Here is a 21,020-nt window from a genome sequence, read left to right on the forward strand (position 1 = left end):
AAATTATGCTAGTAACTCAAATTAAATTCCTCACACATGTACAAGCTGCAAGACACAGAGCCAGTCTGTGAATAACTGGTTACATTCAAGTCTTCCAAAAGCTTATGACTGCACTTGAAAAAATACTAAAAAAAAAAAAAAAGGCAAAATACTGTGAAAAAAAAATCTTGGAATCCATGATACAAAAATTGCTTTCTAAAAGTTTTACTTGTTAAGATTCAGATTCACGAGCATATGAGACTGGGAATCTCCTGTTCTACTGCTATGCTCCCAGTAGTGAAAAAGAATTGGGGAGAATGTAATGAGAATATTTCAATTCTTCATTTTTCAATGTTACAAAACCATAAAGATTAATTAATTGAGGCAGTTGTCACAAAAAGGGCTGAGAAAAAATATTCCATATGTATTTCTACCCTATTAAAGAAAAGCCCCTAAGAAGCATTACCTAATAACTTTATTTTACCAATTCCTCACTTAGATTTTAGTAGTGTTTTTCTCCTGAGTTTAACAGTCAAGGGAAAAAAACCTCACAGTCCCAAGGTGTAAAGGTAACTCAGCAAGTCCTCTTGGGAAAGTGCTACTTTTCGCAAAGGTTTTGAAATGTCTTGTAAATGTTTTTGTGTTTTGTTTTTTTTTCTTGATTATCTCACGCAGTACCAGTACATAGTGTGGTTCTTTGCTATTTCTCTTACCTGGCTGCTTCTGAGAAACAAACCAACCAACCAACCACACACTAAAAAGCCATTTGGGAGACATCCCCTGTGTAACAAAGTTCTTATTTTCTTAGCAGACCATGAGTTTAATTCACTTTTCTTACCATCAGGAACAACAATCTCACAAAAGTAAGTTGTTTGCTCTGCAACTGAGAACTATAGATCTGTAACCACATGAATTGTGCTGGGGAATTTTTCCCCTCTCTTTTGAAGCTTCACATCATTACCCCTAAAGCTTCCCTAATGCTGTCACTATTTTTGCTTCAGTTGTTGCTTTCTAACCTTAATCAACATTGCTGAGCTTTCAGCCTCATTGGCTGCCTTTTACCTTCAATGACATCAGCTTCACAGCCACACTGTAACACTGTGCATGCCACTTGCCTCAGCTCTCTGTTGCTAAAATAAAAATTCAACCTGACTTGTCATTTTGATACAATAATTAGCTTTTTTACCAGAGAATATATAGCTTGTTACTATTTTTCACTCATTTCTAACATTCTATGTTATGCCTTCACAATGTCTTGATATTATACAACATAAGGCAACAGTCCCAGCTCTGAAAATAATCTTTTACAGTATCACAATTCTCTAATAGTGCAGAATGTAAAATTTTAGCAAGTGGTTGCTTGAACCTGCAAAAAATGATGCATCAAAAGATGTACTTATTTTCCAATTCCTCTTTATCTGCCTCACTATGCATTATGAAACTATTTTGAAAAGATGAGGAGAATGTGGCACTCAGATAAGCCAAAGAAAGCAAATGTTTTCTGATGAATTTATTCCTCTGTTGAATTTTTTTTGTGTAAATCCTGTTATATACCTTCCCAAATTATTACACTTTTACATATGAAACTTCTGCTTTTCCTTTTCCCAGCTGAAAGGTTTTCATAAAAATTGAAAACATATTATTTACATAGGGCATTTGAAAAGGTTTTGAATTTTGATAGAGGAAGAACAACAGTTTTAAAGCAGGATGAAAAAGGCAGTAATAATCACAATTTATAAGCTTACACAATAAAATGGCTGGTAGTAACAGAATAAAAGATTGAGCCCTGAAAAAGTCAAGATGCATTATCAGAAATAGGGAAAAAAACAGACCACTAAATCCAAAACAAAACAGAACAAAAAATATTGGATCAATAAAATCAAAATTATAGATATCCTACAAAATGAAACTAATTACTAGTAAATTTTGGATACTTATTATTAGCATACTTTAATAGAAAATTTAATCAAAGAATGCCCAAAAGGAAGAAAACCTGATAATTCCAAAGTTTATTAATGTAATACATAATTTATATCATTATGTCACAAATTTATTCATAATTAGTAGTAAGTGAGGAGAGAAAGAAAGAGAGAAAATAGCCTGACTTAGCCTGACTAGCATTTTGTTACTTATGTAAAAAAAAGTTTGGTGGTCTCATTCATATTCAGTTGTTTTTTTGCCAAGGGTGCAAAATCTGCATTAGCATTACAAACACAGAAAGAAACAACTACCTTTTAAATGCAGATCATGCAGTTGCTTAATAACATATGAGCAAGAAAAACTAGAGAACAAAATATTCATCCACTTGAGCCTGTGCTCAGTTTACTGTTACCTAAAATGGGGATAGATTATCATTCAATCTTTAAAAATTGATGGTTCAATTTAGCAGACATGGAACAAATAAAAGCACACACTTTTTTTCAAGAAGTAATATGATCAAGAGAAAGATCTACAGAGATTTTGTCCTCTCTCTTTTCTATTTAATTTTCTTTTTTTTTTTTTCTTTTGATTTTATTTTTTGTTTGCTTGGCTTTTTGCTGGGGGATGATGATTAGAACATGAGAAATTCTTTGCTGGCCCCTTAAAAGAGGGCGTATTATGCTGATAGATATTTAGCTTTTTCTTACTGAGACTTAAACTTCTATGTTTAAGATGCCAACTTCCCTACGTTTCATCTGAAGAAGGATTATTTCTAAATCAGAAGTTGAAAAAGTGGAGAACAGTCTGAAAATTATTTATCTGAATATGGATTTATGGATGAATACACAATCAAGCTCTATTTAAGTATTTTTTAATGGCCTGAAATCCAGTTGTAATGATACTAAAAACAACCCTAAGCATACTTTCTGTTTAACACCTTCTGGCTTCAGCTTAACTGAATGTTTTTTCAATAATTTTAGGAAGCATCCCAGAAGTCTTGGCTTTCACAGAATTCTACTCAGCTCCTTGAAATATGCATGTCACAACAGTGAAGTAGCTCAAAGTTTGCATTTCTACCATTGAAATTCCAACTATACTATACCACTTTTCTTTTTGATGCTTTTTCATCATTTTAACAGAGCAGAGAATAGATTTCACACTAATATAGAATGTCCTATAGTGAAAAAGTTTATTATTAATTTGATTAGTTTTAGCTTCAATTCATGAACCTGTCACTCTAATCCAGACAAACTGAAGGAACTATTGCTCTTGTGCTGCTCTTAGACATCTGAGAATGGAAAGGCCATATAAAAGCATCAGAAGGAGAAAAAGACTCTGGAATCTGTTTTAATTCAGCTGCAAAATGGAGCATAGAGATACCTGATTAAGTTTCTGTTAAATCACTAATCAAACATTCAGAGTTTTTCAGTCTGATTTACATCCTAATTATTCACATTTAGGATCAGCTAAAACTAACATTGGGGAAATGATTTTTACATTTATTATTTATGACCTTTTTGGTTGTATAGATTACATCTAATGAAATTTCAGTTTAGTCCTGTCCACCTTGCAAATTTCTATAGCGTGGTTTGCCCCATAATATCTTTTTTTAGCTTTACTTGTATTTTGTAAACCATTTCTTTAAATTTTCAAATATGTATTTCAAATTAATATTCAAATCACAAAAGTATAAACACCTCTAGAACAGGTAGATGTATAACAGTACTTTACTTTCATTAATGTTAAGCATACCAGAGAAACAAATAAATGAGGGAATTTCTTAACAGTTTAATTTAACTTTTAAACGCAGACACATTTCCTAAAACAAACTTCATTTGAGCTATTTTTAAGTATTGATGAGGCTATATAATTTTCTCTCAGTATTCTAACACTATTACAAACTACCTTATCTACCTTATTTTCAAGCACTTCATTTCAAACACTAGACCTATGATGTCTCATCTGTTTTTTAGTACACATTTGATACTTGCACGCAGGCACAATCTCTCTTGCTTTCCCTAAAAACCTATAAATATTTTTGAGACTATCACACATTCTTTTCTACACCGTAAGTCATCATCAGTGTAAGTCTAGGCTGTCGTTTTACTCTCCAACATTGCTAGGATCTAGGCAATATAATTTATTTCTTAGCTGAATGCACTTGAGGACTACTCCATTTAGTAAAAGCATCTGTGGATCCAAAAAGTAAAAAATTAAACTTTGGACTAGTTTTCTGCATCTTTTATCAAGCTAATATTTTTCTTAACCACTAAAATAATTAACTGAAGCCTAAACAAACCCTTAAAAATGTCTTCAGCCCATTTAGGTCAGTGAATGCCTTGTGTTGTGTGGACTAGTAGTCAGCTATTTGTGAAAGGCAAATAAAAATGGGCCAATTGCGAGAGCAGCTGACAGCTAGATTAGCTTTGCAGGCGTCTGCACTTGCATTGGAAAATTTTAACCAGAAACTGAAAATTGTTGAAAATCACTGAAATTCAGAGTTGGTAAATTCATGCAGAGGACACACACCATATGTGAAGGTAGTTCACCAATTCCAGAGTACTGCCATTAGCTTATGAAAGATTATGATTTATGTTTCATGTTGTGTTAACAAATGCCCAACTGTAAATTTAAGGTCTCTGCATATCTCTCTCACATTTAAGGAACCTTAATGTCTTTTCTAAAGGGTCATATTATGAATTGCTTTAAGGCCAAGTGTTGCGGTGTGAGCAGTAGGAGACTTTGTTAACATAAAACTGTCTTGATTTTTCTAGCTATCATCTCCTTATGCTTCACTACATTTAGGAGGAATCAGACAGCTTCCAGAAGAATCAGAATAAGTTACAAGGTTAACAGGCAGTACAGGCAACTAATGCAAGTAAATAACAGAAAATGTACAGGATGTTCTGCTGCTTTGGATGTTGATTTCCTAAGTTAATTAGGAAGCATGCTTAAATATGCTATAATGTTTTGGTTTTAGTCCTAACTTTATCCACCGTGGTCTTCTTTCTTTCTTATCCTTAAGATCAAGAATACAATGATCTTGTCTAACTGCTTTAGTTACCATCCTCATTCACTTTACCATATAATCTCTGAGGAACACACAACTAGTTGTGCATATTGATGCACAAGTGACAGAATCTTACTACTGAGAGCTAAGTGAATATTATTCAACTAACTTACGACTCAAAATTTCAGATTCTTATTTTCAGTGACTCTGACATACAGAAAGTCATCTCTTTACATTCATCTTATGGAAAAGTTTCCTCACACCACAGAGGCACTTAATACACTTAATTTAAATTCCCTCTGTAGGACAGGAAATATTATCTCTTTCATAATAGGTGTCATTTTAATGCTACCAAAAAGCTTTGTCCTTTTCCCTTTCAATCAGTATCTCATATCCACCTACACAGGTGTCCCATTAAACTTTGCCTTAGGAATTCAAATTAGGAAACTTAAAAGACATTTCCATTTTTACTTAGGTGCATGTGTTTAATCAGCATCAATGCTAAGTTTAATAGCAATAACGAGAAAACATACCAGGTTAATCAAAACTGCTAATTCCTATAATAATGGGTTTTGGTTAATATATCTCTTGTATAGGAGCTATATTATATAAATATGTTATATAAGTATATAAGCAAATTGTTTAATAACTGAAACTCTTTTGATAATTAAAATATTTACTTTTAAATTTACTCCTTAAAGTTGGGATCCACTGTACTACAAAAGGGAAAAAACTATGACATATTACATTCAAAACAGTATTATTTCTCTGGGGAATGACATAAAAACTTGAAGAAAATTCATTAGAAATACTGAATAGTGTCTACAAAAAGGAGGAATAAAAGAATTTACAAAATCTTTTAACTTCAACACAGCTTATCAAAAATTATTACTCCTTATCTTTCTTGCTGTATCTTGACACCCAGAGCAATATTTACAGCTGCACGCTTCAATGCCTTTTTGGATATAACACACTATCTGTATTCAACTGTAGTTAATTACAACAGTAAAAATGATTGGGCAGTCTACTACATGTCATTTCTCTTAGGCAATGACAGCTCTTCATTCCAAAGTTATCTCTCTTTTGCATTTATGTCTTCTTAATAACTCTAGCAACAGTACTTCAATACCCTTGTCTTTAGCTTCTCTTTCTTGTCTCTCCAAGAATGTCAACCTACTCAGCATTTAAAAAAAATTTATTAGTACCCATCATTTCTGCTGACTCCTCTTATCTATGACCCAATTTCTGTCAGAAGAGGGCTGCAAGAATAGACACCACAAGCCTGGAACATCTTCTGCATGGGGAAAGAGAATTTTTCAACTTGGAAATAAGAAAAGAGAAGTATCTTTGGTGAACTCTATAAAGCTCCAAATGGAAGGGGAAAAAAGAGAGAGAATGGACTGCTTCCCATGACTTATATACTAAAGTTACACAATATATTTAATGTGCAAATATTAGGCAAAAAAAAAATCCTAAAGGAATAAATTCTGCATACTACATGAAGTTTACACTGAAAATTCATTGCTATAGAATGTTATCCCATAATTAATTCAAAAAAGGATTAAAAAGAACTAAGAATTTATTAATTGATTACTAGAATCTATAACATTCTTTATAGTCAATCTGGCTCAAAAAACCCTGAATCATTTATTCCGTTTGGTTGTTTGTTTTGCACAATTTTTCTCTATGTTCTTAAAAGTAATTGCTGCACTAATACATGTGGATGCAAACTGATGATAACTTGAGAAGATGATAAACTTTATTCCTAAATAAAAATGTGTTTAGATATGTGCTCTTTTTGCATGGTAGAATTGGATATTGAGCACACAATTACACTGCCTTACCAGGATTGTGACTGTGAACTAAGTTACTGCTCAGTGTAAACTGTGTAGTCCTTACAGATACGCAAACTCTTCAAGAGCAAAACATTGAATTACAGACTGCACAATGACTAGCATGTTCACAGCTCCACACATGTTACTGCTTTTAAATAATTTATCAAAACAAAATTCACTTTAAAAAAATCTATTCCATGCTCTAATTTTTCTTTGTGTCATCTGCCATATTTATTCTACAGCAGTTATACTTCTATTTATGTAATGACTTTCTGTTAAATTTTCTACTTCATCAGAAAGTCTCTTTACTGAGACTTTCTGATGAAGTAGAAAATTTATCAAAATTTATACAACCCCTTCCAAAGTATTATGGGATGATGAAGTAGAAAATGTATCAAAATTGATACAATCCCTTCCAAAGTATTATGTGTGTAAATTGAGCCTAGTTGCTTGAAGCACTGATTATCAAGATGATGTGGGCATATATATTATATAAAACTTCCTTCTCAATTGCATATAATAATAAGGATTTGTTGTTTCTGGGGAGGATGTAAAAATTGGCCAATTTCAAAGAAAATTGAAAGCAGATTGAAAAGACCAGCATATTTTTATGGATATAACCTCAAATTAAATTTATACCTCTTATTCCATATTACTTTTTTTGGGGAAATAATGATAAAAATATTTTCTTTATAAAAATTTTTTTAACCTGTCGATTTATGGTGAACAATGATGCATAATGTGGCATGAATAAAAGCAAACCTTGGCTTTTGTTTTATTCCTAGGCAATAAAAAGCTAAAACATAAAGGATCACATACTTTTATTCCATAGAGTGTTCTCTTCATTTTTTAATGAAAGCTTCACTACAGATCTTCCACCAATTCTATAAGGCTGGCAAAAGAAATCCAAAGGGAAGCCAAATGTTATGTCAGACAAGATTGTAATTCATACCAGAATGCACCATGAATTGTAGGTGGGAAGGTTCAGACTGGATGAAAAACAGCTTCACAGCTGAAACTGCCCAGAGAGATTACGTGATCTCCATCCCTGAAGTTTTGAAAAAATTGCACCCGACAACACCAAGAAAGCCAAGCTCCAGTGTTAGTGATAATCTTTCATTAACAGGAAGACTGCAGTATGTAGTCTTCCAAGATCCCTTTCAACCAACACTTTTATGATTTCCATAATTATGTCCTGAAGTTAACTCTCCAATACAAGAGAAAAGGGAGCCAAAGAACAAAACTGAGTAAGAGTCATCTTGTCAGCATAACACAGACTGCTCAAAGTAATAGCCTGGAAGTCACAGAAGTGTATCATATAAGCACCATGATATCTTAGAGGTCTTTTTCAACCTTAATGATTCTCAGATATCCAACCATGTCTTTTCACTGCTCTCTGCTACATGTTCATGAAGACATGTAGTTCATTAAGTCCATGAAGAACTTTCTCCCATAGGAGGAAGCAAGGGAAGAGTGTGATGAGTTCTCATCCTGAGGAAGAAAGAGAGGCAGAGACAATTGTGATGAACTGGACACAACTTCCATTCTCCATCCCTTTGCACCACTGTGGGAGACCAAGTCGATACATCAGGAGTAAAGTTAAGGTTAGGAGGAAGGGAGGGGTGAAGGGAAAGTAATTTTAAGATCTGTTATTTATTTCTCATTACCCTTCTCTGATTTGACCGGTAGTTACTTCAATTAATTTCCCTGAGTCTCTCCCTGTCCTTATCTTGACCCATGAGCCTTTTGCTACATTTTCTCTCCCCTGACCAGCTGAAGAGTGACTGAGTGGCTTTGGCAGGCTCCTGTCCAGTGAGGGTCAGCCCACCCCTAGTGCCAATGAAATTCACCCCTAGTACCAGTCCTTGGTGAGTACACTGTATGTGTACATATACCTGGTATGTAATCAGTAAATTTGTATAGATTTCACTGAATTTAATTTTGCCTTATAAAATGACTTAAACTGTATCTGAAATCTTCACAAGTCCTTCTTACCCAAGTCCCAGTTATGAAGCTAAAGCATGGAAAACCAGATCTTTATATAGAAATCAACTAGCAGATGGGGTAGGATCACTATCTAAAACAAAATACAGAAATGCAAAGGAAACTCATATTTTTTCATCTGAGGTATTAAAAATTCACTTTATAGAGAAATGAAACATTGCATTTCAACATCTAGCAAGAAGTGACAAGCTTAGTACTAAAAAGTAAAAAGAAGCAACCGAATGAAACATGTACATTACCAGAATAGTAATGTCCTGGTTTAAAATTCAATGCATCTTTCAGAGGATACAATTAATCTTGCACTTTTTTTTTCTATTTCCCACATTTTCTAACAACATTTTAAAAAAATAATGAAGGAGCAATTGAGCAGCTCATAATTACTAACAACACTGAAAAAATAAAGGAATATTAATTTTCATGAGCAACTGTTAAACTCTGTCAAGATTTTGTGTGAAAGATTTCATTGTGAAGTTTCTGTGTGACCAAAAACTCATCTCAACAATATTGAGCCATGAAATGAAACCTTAGAGAATTCTTTCTGCAAGTGGCAATAAACAACATCACTGAAAGGATTCTTTCAGACAGCAGCATTAATGTAGCCAGCCAACTTCTTGGTTTAAAGACAGTATCTGCCAACAAAAAATATCACTTTCATGCCTGAGTCAGAGAAAGTATGTCATCAACACAATTTTTATTATTAATATTCTCTGGTTTGGGGGCCTACTTTTCTCAAGCAGTCAATGGGTTTGTTTTAGCTAACAGATTTGTTTAAATTGTGGCAGTACACGAAAAGCAGAAAACCGTGAAATCATAAATTATAGCTCTACAAAGGAAAGCATAAAAATGCTACCAGTAAGATGCATACTCTATCTAATAAACAAAAAAAATTTTCACATGAAATGCAATAGCTGTCTCTGTGTACTTTTAAAAAAATGTAGCATTAAAAGTAACAAACACTGCGTTTTGACTTGGCAGTTTTCAGGTGGAAACCCGACACAGATGGAAACTCTGCAGCCCCTCTGAGTAACCTGTTCCATACTTGCACACCCTTACAGTAAGAAGCATCTTCTTGTCTTCAGGCTGATTTTCCTGGTTTTCAGTTTTAGTCCACTGCCTCTTGCTCTCTCAAAGGGCACTACTGAGAAAGCCTGTCTCCTTCCTCTTCATGTCCTCTAATCAGGTACCAATGCACACAGATGAGATCTCCCTAGGAGTCTGCTTTAAGTTTAAACAGTTCAGCTCCCTCAGCCTTTTCTCACAGGATAATCCCCTAATCATCTTTGTGGCTCTTTGCTGATCTAGCTCAATTTAAGTCTGCAACATTCCTGTACTGGGAGATCCAGAACTGGAAACAGCATTCCAGTCCAATTGCAAATATTATATTTGCTCTGCAAAATATGATCATAACTTTGAAACTAAATTAATAATGGCTATTTATGAAGCATATTAGGTTTCAAAGGTAGCAAAATGGATGCCAGACAAATGAATGTAATGAAGGTGTAATGAGGGTGCTGTCTTTGGATAGGAAATGCCAAAGATGAAGGTAGACAGGGAAGTTAAAGGAAGGGCAGGTTCCAAGGCAACATAACTTCAGAGAGAGAACAAAAGAGTAGCCACGATCACAAATCTGGGATCTATCTATTACTGCAGATTGGGAAATACTATTTTCTTTTGCTTGTCCCTCTTAGAGAAAGGTATTTGTAATGGAACTACAGAACTTTAAAAATGGTTAATGGTGATTAGAGTTCGCATTCAGTGAAGAAAGATGGTAAGAATCAGGATTTTAAAACCCCAGAGAGAACAGAAGTTTTTCTTACAGTTTATTAAAACTTTCAAAAAAAAAAAATCCCAACCCCGAAAACCCCAACTTAACTTTCTCTGAATCATTAAGACTGAAAGAGCAAAAGTAGGTCTCAAAGTCTTTCTCTGAGGAGGTGATGTCAGCGCAAAAGTGACTGAGTTATTCATTTCAAGAAGCAGTAGTAAACTGTTTATATTAGGTAGGGGAAAAAAAATCCAAGGACTATTGGAGGACAAATCATCTTCATGCACACTTGGTAAATTTCTGTATACCTTTCTTGTAAGTAAAAAAAAATAAAATTATTTTTTCATTGGATTTTTAATTATTATAAGAAAGGTTAAAAAATAAGGAAAATTAGTTTTTGCCACTGGAAAGGTAACACTGAAAAGAAAAAAAAATTAAGAATAGTAACCAGGCACAAGACTAAAAAAGGAGATAACAAGGTGCACATAGGTGAAAAGCAATGCCAGTGTTACTTGACAGTAAATAGAAACAACAATGAATATTTATTTAAACATATGATAAGTAAGCCAAAATATAATACCTGCCTAAATGCTCAATGATATTCACTGCCAGAGCAATTTTATTTAACAGTGCACTGTGCCTCATATCGGTTTTTTAATATTTATCACCAGTTTGAAGGATACTCAGCAGAAGAATAATATGCGACTCTGCCACGAACTGAGCCTGACTGCTTCCATGTATGTAACTCTGTAAAATAAAAATGAAAAACATTCCTTTAAGAAATCCATTCAACATGGCACAACCAGATATGTGAGAATAAAACCTGTTTTGCAGAAAAATGCAGGTAGCAACAGCTAGAAATTAATAGTACAGTTTATTTATATAGGTTTAGTAAAAAGGAATATTAAAAATTTAGACAAAACACATATATAGAGTAAATGTAATGTTTCAAACAGGAAAGCATTATGCTGGGCTCTTTTTCACTGTGCTGCTATGTGAAATAAAGAACATGCAATTATTTGCTCAAGTGATACAATTTTTCAGAAGGGAGATGATGAAATCAAGCGCATGCCACAGCATGGTTTTTACAAAAGTGATAACTGAAGCCTGCCTTAAACAAATCATTCTACTTTAGTCTTTCTTAGATTGAGTGAAGTTTCTTCATACAAAGTCTATTTTGTTGTTCTCCAGTAAGGTAAAATGTCCATCAAAGTTCCTAATGCATAAACCATCTTATTTAAACGAAAATATTGTAAAATGTTCAGACTAAAAATAAGTCTAACACAGTCTACTGCCCTCTATTCCAAATAACCATTGTTAATGGGCTCCCATTGAACATTACAAATGTAGATTTTTTTAGGTAGATTATTCTTAAAAGTTACCTAGCAATATATCTGTGTGTGATCAACAGGGTCCTCAAATTGCTTCCCCAAGACATTTTTCTCCAAGTACTCAAAACAGTAGCATGGCACATCTTCTCTACAGCTATGGGTCAACAGGAGCAGTGCTTGGTAATTACAGAAAGTGACAGACTATTCCAGGGATGAAGATTAACCAAAATAATTTCCATTTGACAACTTATTGTGAATCATCTACAGTACCTCATTCTATTTCTTATGAGGAATGGATATTAACCACTTCACAAAAGAATTGCAGAATATGTTTTTTCCTCAGTGAACCTTCAGACCTACTTTCTAAGACAAAAAACAGAGTAGAAGTTTTCAGAAGACAGAAGAACAGTATTTAATGTAAAAAAAATTATGGCAAACAGCTTTTCTTGAAGAGCGAGTGGTGAGACCTGTAGAGCATTTTTATTTGTGTCCTTCCCTACAGGCATATGACAATACTTTGAGGCCACTTGAAGAATGGATTATATGTGTATTGATACATAAATATGCAAATGTACCCCCCCCACACACCAGTTCTGTACACTGCAATGGCCACTGACTCATCAAGTTTTGAAATTCATGTCCCTCTGTGACTCATACTTACCTAAAATAGAAATGTACTTTAAAGAAACATTTTTAAAGGACTACTGAAGGATTACCTTTTTATCAATTCTCAAACTAAAGAAGAGAACTCACCACATGTGAGATTTCTTTATTTTCATACTACTTCTTTCCTTCTATAAGAAGATTGCTAAATGACATTCTCATGAAATTTTATTTCAAGCTACAAACCATTAAAACACTGAGAAGTACAATTTCTGGTTTTGCTATGTTTTCTGCTTTTTGACACTGAATCCACTTAATATTTGGAAACTCTGTCAAGTCTACCTGGCTGCAAATGCTTTAGGTAAGTGTTTTAAATAAATTCATTAATAAACTCAGATTTTCTCTTTCATTTTAAAGGCAGCAAGAGGGAGGACCAGGTAAGATGCAAAGATAAAATCTGTCAGAAGAGAGGCAACCATAGCTTGAGCAGAAAACTGGACAGCCACACGATTAGCACTGCCACACAACAGACAACAGCAAATGTCATTGGTGGTAGGACTTATAGGGGAACCAGAGCCTGAGTAACCCACACTTTAAACAACCAGTCCTTTTCCAACTCCTACATTCTCCCATAGCAGGTCTTATTTCAAAAAAAAAATTGAATTTGGAACTGGAATAATCATATCCCTAAATCAGGCCATTTTCTTTGGCAGTGACAAACAATTGTTCAATGCATGCACATTTTTACAAAACTGTGTTAAATGTTTATCTACTATTCATAAACTCATTAAATATTTAGTGTTATTGAACTGCAGATGGCACACACACACACATATATACATAAATATATATAAAATCCCACATCAGAATACTCAAGGATAACAGCAATGCAATATCCTTTTTAAATTTCCCTAAATGCAGCATATGCTTGTGACTTCCCTTCAAGAGTCATAGTTGTCATGGTTCAGTAATATACTTAAGTATAATCTGTGCTCTTTTTTCCCTTTCTGTTAAAGCAGTGTAAATAAACCAGAAACAAAGCAAGGAAAAATAAGGCCTCTGCAAGTCATGTGCTAATTCTTAAGGCAAGAAGAATTTTGGACTACCCAAAATTAAACATGATTTCAGGTGCTTTCTTAAAACAAACATCACGATGTTTATTTTCCATTAGTATGCACAGGAAGGATACTAGGGTGAAGGGAGCTGATTAAACTGAGCTGGGTTTAGTAACAGCCTAAAATATGAGGCTACTTAACAAAGTACAACTTGGGATAACTGAGAAATAACCCATCCTGAGTTTATGAGATATGACACATACCTAATTAAAAACTGTACTGAAAACTGATCAAAAGCAGACAATTTTGCTAATAACTACTCTTGAAAATGATGAACTGAATTTGGATTGTATGTTGAAGAAATCCCTAGGTGGAGACTGTGCCCTGAAGGAGACAACGGGCCAAGTTCAAGCTAACATATGTAGAAAGCAATGAAGCAACAGAGTAGTTAACTGCCCCAAAGAGAGAGTTATGAATTCCACACCATTAGGATAAGCACTATTAATCTGTCTTCTTTCACTACATTAACATTCAGGGTGAAATTCATCAGAGAAAGGAACATTACAGAAAGCCATGGATTACTTAATTATGATTGAGCCTTTGGAATGGCACATTTTAATTAAAGACCACCAATTTTGCCAAGAACATGCATTAGATATAAGCAGATGTTATTTTCTCATAATTTAGAGAGAAAAAGAACTATGCAACATTCTCTATCAATTCAGATTTTACATAACTTTCAAGTCCAGGAACAGCAGGACTTTCAGCAGTATTTAAATGCTTAAAAAGCAGAAGTTCTAAAACATTGTCCCACAATATCATTTCAAGACTTTTTCATTTTGAGTGCAGAAAAAGCTTAAACATTTTATGAAGACAAATGATTCATCCAGTAAAGCAAACACTTTGAAACCAAACATCAAGGTACATAAATAAATGTTTTACAGTATGATTTCATTACCATACCTGCATTTCTCCAGACAGGTTTTCTTCTAAGCAAACTATGTAACACTTCAAAAGCAGCTTAAACTACTCAGCAAGATTAAGAAAAAAATCTTATACAGCTCAAAAGCTGAAGCTTTCTGACTCTGTTACAGCAGCTACTTATTTAAATATTATGCTTTCTAAAACCAGCACAGTTTCACATAGCTTCACTTGAAGTATGCACTCCCAATATGCTTCTTTAATTCCAGTGTAGTAGTATTTGTTCAGTTCATACAGGCAAATCAGTTTTATCTTACTTACAAACCCAACAGGGGACTTCCTCTGAAGTTATTGGCCTAGTCAGGTCTGTGAAAATCTCAGAATAGAAGCCTAATCTAATTCCCTGCTTTCTTTCCATCACAGAAGATACTATTATCTGCTGGGGATAGCACATGTTCAGTGACCTATTTATCCTGTAGCAGCCAACCCTAAAAAGCTCTTCTTGGGACAAATGACGTGAAAAACCATGAGATAATACTGGTTTGGGCCTAAGTTATTCCCATGAGTGAGAATGGCTACCAGCTGGGGACATACCATGGGTATGAGTTTATTTTAAAGAACTTAAACAACACTGAATCCCAGTAAATAAATACATTAATCCCATCTCAAAAACTAAAGAAAGACAAGAAAGCTTGAAGCTAGTTAATTTACTAAAAGAAATCTCTGACTAGTCTAATCACATATTATTATTCAATAGTTAGGAAAATGTCCAAGAATTTAATAGGGCAATTGGTATTATTGTAGATAACCAGATATAAAAGGGACATCTCCAAATGATGCTTAATGGCTTCAAAAATTAACGTAGTATTAAACAAAAAATAAATCTAAACTCACTTACTGCTAACAGAAATACTAAATAAATGAATTTGCATTTCTAGCAAAATGAAGACCACATATGACAGTAAGAAATGTGCAGTCAGCTATTTGAGACAATACCTTTTCTAGGAATCTTTATTTAACAATAAACAGAAACAATAAATTTCAATTTGACACTAACTCACCTGAAATAAACAATTGCTTTTGAACAGTTACTAGCTTTATAAACATTTTAAACTCAAATACAAGCCAACAGTTCACCAGCCTGGTGAAAATTTCATGTATTATAAGCCTAGCAAGCAATTTCTCTAAGCAATGTCTCTACATGAAATGCCACCTACCTCAGTTAGAGACAAGCAAGACCAGGACCAACAAAACAGCTGAAGTGCATACACCAGCACATATAAAATAGTGAGGAACAGAGAGAATTATTAGATGTTGTATTTATGTACTTTCAGTAATTTTATTTCATTTACTCAAGCACCTTACTCTAAAAATTAGTAGGATATCTAGAAAATCAACTGGACCTCAAATAAAACTCGATGTGTTTATTATTTTTTCAGTGTCCTTGGTGCAACAATTAGTGCAAGTATTCAGACTCACTAAACAAGACCATAAATCATATCAGCTACTTTTGATGGCTGGGTTTAATAGCTATGGATGAAATCAACCCTTTTAAAGAAATATTTAGTGTTGGTGTTTTTTTAAGCATCTTTGTAATACACATACACACAACAATCTCATACAGACTATTTGATTACCTCATTTTTAAATTCAATGAATATGAGTTACACTTTCCAGACCTGAGCTCATTCCTGCGTTCACCTTTGCTCAAACCAAAAACGGAGACAAGAGACAGCAACCAGTTTCCATAGGACTGGCAGGCTGAAACAGCCTGTGCTGGCTGCCTTCCACGAAATCCATCTGGCACCAAGCACAGAATGTGATCTGGATTTCCAGCCCTAGAACAAAAGTGGAGAAATGCTGCCTTACTTTTGAAGACTAGCAGGCTGAAAGGGTAGCTGGTATAATTTAAAATAGCATAAAAACCCTGGTTTATGCGGCTGCTTTGGTTGTTCCAAGACAGCTTTCATATCTATACTGCATTATTTAGGGTTTCTAGGTGTACTATCAAAGGAGTCCACTAGTAGAGATTATCTCACAAATCTAGAAACTGTAAACACTGCTCAGATATAGAGGCTTTGATATAACCTGCTGAACAAGAATTAATTCTGAGGGACTTCTTCCATATTTATTACTCACAAAATAATAAAAGAACAAAAGATGCAGCAGGCCTTCAAAGAATCATACTTTGTGGATTTCAGAAAAAAACCAGAATTTAAACCTCTAATTAGGAATAAAACATTGCTACCCTTAAAGCCTTAATTCCCATGTTACAAAATGGATGGAACAAATATCTTCCCTCTAAATGTGAAATATGACACAGAGTACCCAGGTCAGAGACTTCAACAGGGATGAAGATTTCCAGGATCTCTGAAACAGCATGTTGGTAGGCTGGGGAAGTTTGAGTGACACAGATTAGCATACTTGCCTAAGGAAAAAAAATTTTTTGCAATTGTGATGCCTTGCTTAACAACTTGACTACTTTTTGATCAACTTTAAAAAATGGTAAAAAAGTTCTCAGAGAAAAGTGATTCCCATGTTACAAAATGTGCTCCTGCACATTTCATTACAGCTGGACAACCCAAACAGTGATTCTACTGAAAGAAAAGCTGTGATAAAAGTTCAACTGTTAATAGTTGTTCTGGAGTATGGACTGCTTGCATAACACAAGGAAGCCAAACCATAATACTTCTAATTAGGAAACAAAAGAAATTGAGATGTTTTTCATGAACAGCATGTAGTATATGGTAGAGATAATTCATGCTATTAATGTATAAAATATTGTAAAATCCAAGCTATGTCTTTTCACCTCCCCAGCCAGGAGCAGAGTCTTTATTTTTATTCAATTAGTTCCTGGACAACGTTAAGATAATATTGAGTTTATTAATGTATGAATGGAACCTTCCTGAGCGGTGATCACCGACTGCCCCAATGCAAGAGTGATCTCCCACCTCGCACCTCGAAGATTGCATCTACTACACTGAGTACTGGGCGCCACTGTGTTACATATGAATGCCGACTTCTCTGGAGTGCTCTGACAACATCTAGACACCTGGAACTGGACTTTTGTCTACCCCTGCTCGTGTATGGCCCCAGTTCTGCATGTGAAGGGACACAAAGGAAGATTAGGAACATTCAGTCATTTCTGCCTCAGGCAGAACAAACTGTATAAGAGCATGCTGCGCAAAGCAGCCGATGTGAACCGAGGGGAGACTGACATTTTTGGTGGTCAGATCCAGGTTCACTCAGCGCCGATCCCGGGGTTGACGCTGCCTTGGCTGTGATGGATTTTTTTCTGATCAAAATTCTGTTTTGCTGACAATCTAATAAATCATTGCTAAATTTTCTTATAAATTTGGCTCCCGATTTGATAATTTATAACAAGCATTTCACAGAATCACAAGGTTGGAAGACACCTTCAAGATCATTAAGTCCAACCCATGCCCCAACAGCTCAACTAAACCATGGCACTGAGTGCCACATCCAGTCTTTTTAAACACATCCAGGGATGGTGACATCACCACCTCCCTGGACAGAAAATTCCAATACTTTATCACTCTTTCCATAAAAAACTTTTTCCTAAGATCCAAATTATATTTCTCTTGGTGCAGCTGAGACTGTGTCCTCTGGTTCTGTCAGTGCTGCCTGGAGAAAGAAACCAAGCCCCACCTGACAACAACCACCTTAAAGGAAGCAATAAGGAGACTTATCTCCACTTTTCAGGAGAGTGGTAAGGTCACCTCTGAGTCTCCTTTTCTCCAGACTACACAAGCCCAGCTCCCTCAGTCGTTCCTCACAGGGTTTGTGTTCCAAGCCTCTCACCAGCCTCGTTGCCTCCTCTGGATGTGCTCCAGTGTCTCAACATCCTTCCCAAACTGAGCGGCCAGAACTGGACACAGCACTCAAGGTGTGGCATCACCAGTGCCAAGTACAGGGGAAGAATGACCTCCTTGGTCCTTTCTCTAAAAATACAAATGTATTTCTAATAACAACTATTTTCTGACTTCACAAATATTTCTTTTTGCCCTCTGATGCTGAGCACAATCTGGGATAAATCTCATTAGTCTCAAAAGAAAAAAAAATTAAAGGCAAAGTATGCACCTAGATTCTGCCATATATCAATCTATTCCACAGCGTGGAAGTGTGATGATCTTCACAAAACTGATGTTCTGACAAAGAATGGTCATGGCAAAACAGGAAAGAGAGCTACAGTACAGCAGAACAGAAGGTTTCCTTACAAATATACAGATGGAAGAGCTGAAAGAGCCATTCAGCTAAGCTCATGTCATTGGTGTTATCTAAATTATGGTTTAGAATCTAAGACTAGTGAAAAAAAAAATTTGTATCTTAAAGTTTCTGTTCTCCTGGGTCTGCAGTAATATTTTCTTTTCACAAAGAAATTACAGCCATTTTGGATAAAGCCTTCAGCATAACCCCATATACCTTTTCACAGTATTTATGACTCAAAAGATGTTTTTAATTTCCTAGTCAGGAACTGCAATATTTTCTCTTTTGAAATTTTGAAGTGTTATTTCAATTGGATTTCAAGCTGTGAGGCATAGAAGGTATTTTCACTTAAACACTGAAGTGCTGTAAGCAGAAATGAAGATGGACAGACTACTATGACACTAGTTGCAAAATATGCTGAAATCAAAGGGCTGTGAAAAACAGAAACAAAAAGAAGTTTACTTTGTAGCAAAAGCAAGAGCAGGTGTCAATGCCAAATTGCTTCAAAGCTACAATCCAATCAACAACAATGGAAAATTTGGGATACTGTGAATGAGTCTGTTGTTCTGATAAAGACCAAAACATTTACATTGACATCTGATGATAAGGAAGTAACAGTACAACCCTTAACTACAACTGAAACCACAGATGATTGTCAGGGTCAGCAAAATATTACTAAACTATAGTGCTGTATACAGCTACAGAAATATCAAAGTTTGGCTATAAATCAGGTGGTACTGAAATCCAGCAAACGGAATCCTATCAATGCAAGCCATACGTTCGGATTCCAGCTGGGTCTTGTAAGCAATTAATAACATTTCTAATAGATATGGGAGTACAGCATTAATGCAGTGGGGTGCTGAGAAGCTGGGTGTACGAGACAGACGGCAAAGAGTCAAAATCACTGGAGTAAATGGAGCAAGAAGTGTCATCTGGGAATTGCTGAGGTTAGTTTGTGGCTCCTGGGCAAGCAGTACAAGTCTTCTCATCTTAACTCTAACAGCAATGCAGTGGTTGGAGTGCACTCGTTCCGTGTGGCACCTGCACTCCGTAATTCAAGAACTGCTGGTGTATCATAGTACTGTATTTTTCCTGCAGCACAAAATGAATGTATGAAGTTATAGCTGCTTTGGCGCCATTAACAGCTTCAATACAAAAGAGAGGAAACCTAACAGGCATAGTACAGGTACCTGGGGTGCCTTCACATTCTCCTAATTCTAGCGCCAATGATGCGGAACAGGACAAGAAAAAGATGGGAGATGCACCACCAGCAGTGCAGCAAGCATTTAATGAAATAAAAGTTATAACTTCACCTTGAGAGATATCAAGTTCAGGCAGTTAAACAACTTGAAACACTGAAGGATAATCTATTGGGACAAACCCCTCTGAGACTTGTGTTTTTTTCCTATTCCAGGAATAAAGCCAGAACACCCTCACTGAAGATCAAAGGAACCAGTTGGAAGTGGGGGAACTGCCAATTCTCGCAATTTACATGAGAAAGCTCACAGAAAACAGCCAAGATGATATGAAAAGCACTTTTATTTAGGCCCTTTTAAAAAGTAACTTTTTAGTTACTTTTATGGTAAGCACAGGAACCTTATCATAATCAATGCACTGTTCCTTTTTTTAATAAAAGGTCTATAGTAGACCAATTGTCATTTTTCTTTTTATAGGAACCTGCTAAGAGATTAAACTGAGCTGTGATGAATGGATGAAACTTTCAGTTGCCACTATAACTGCCTGTATTTTCAGTTTATTAATGTGATTGTGATCTGTGTTTTCATCACGAGTGCCTTGTATGGAAAAAAAATTAGCAGGACTGCACATTTTATCTGCACAAAAAAATATTAGCAAGACTGCACATTTTATCTATTATTAGTTTGATTTTTGCTAATGTTGTCTTTTTACTTAAAAAAATGGTGTGAGGAAAAGCTTTTACACTTATCTTATGGATGTATAGTTTTGCCTCAACCAAATTTAGCCTTGGGATTGGTACAAGAATTCATATTTGGAATCAAGGAAAATGTATTAGGCTTCCCAGGTCTTTCTCGGAAAGTTTTAGATTTATCATGGTTTGATTAAATTTTCCAGAGATATTAACAAGTGAACTAAATAATCTTGACAAAACAAAAGAAAATGTTACATACAAAATGGTTGAGTACACCTTCCTAGACCAGAAGGAGGAAATTCAAAAGAAAGAAATAGCAAGCTGGGATAATACAGCTAAACTTAAAAAGGATAATAATTTCCTTTATGACCCCACCAATAATAAAGCCACAATTTCTGTTTTGTGTCAGGATTAAATTACACGGAGATGTACTCTATGTCCTGAAGAATAGAGTAAATGTAAAGATGTGTTTCCACGAAAAC

General features: G+C 35.0%; 1 protein-coding gene across 1 annotated transcript in view; it reads right to left on the minus strand.

Moving 5' to 3' along the window:
• TUSC3 (tumor suppressor candidate 3) overlaps positions 1-21,020 on the minus strand; it is a 109,257-nt gene that overhangs the window by 11,819 nt on the left and 76,418 nt on the right. The window contains exon 7 of the mRNA XM_036382611.1: positions 11,197-11,260. Coding sequence (XP_036238504.1) covers positions 11,197-11,260 — 64 coding nt within the window. The remainder of the gene's footprint in view (positions 1-11,196; positions 11,261-21,020) is intronic.

The sequence above is a fragment of the Molothrus ater genome, chromosome 4, assembly GCF_012460135.2.
Source record: "Molothrus ater isolate BHLD 08-10-18 breed brown headed cowbird chromosome 4, BPBGC_Mater_1.1, whole genome shotgun sequence".
Lineage (NCBI taxonomy): Eukaryota > Metazoa > Chordata > Aves > Passeriformes > Icteridae > Molothrus > Molothrus ater.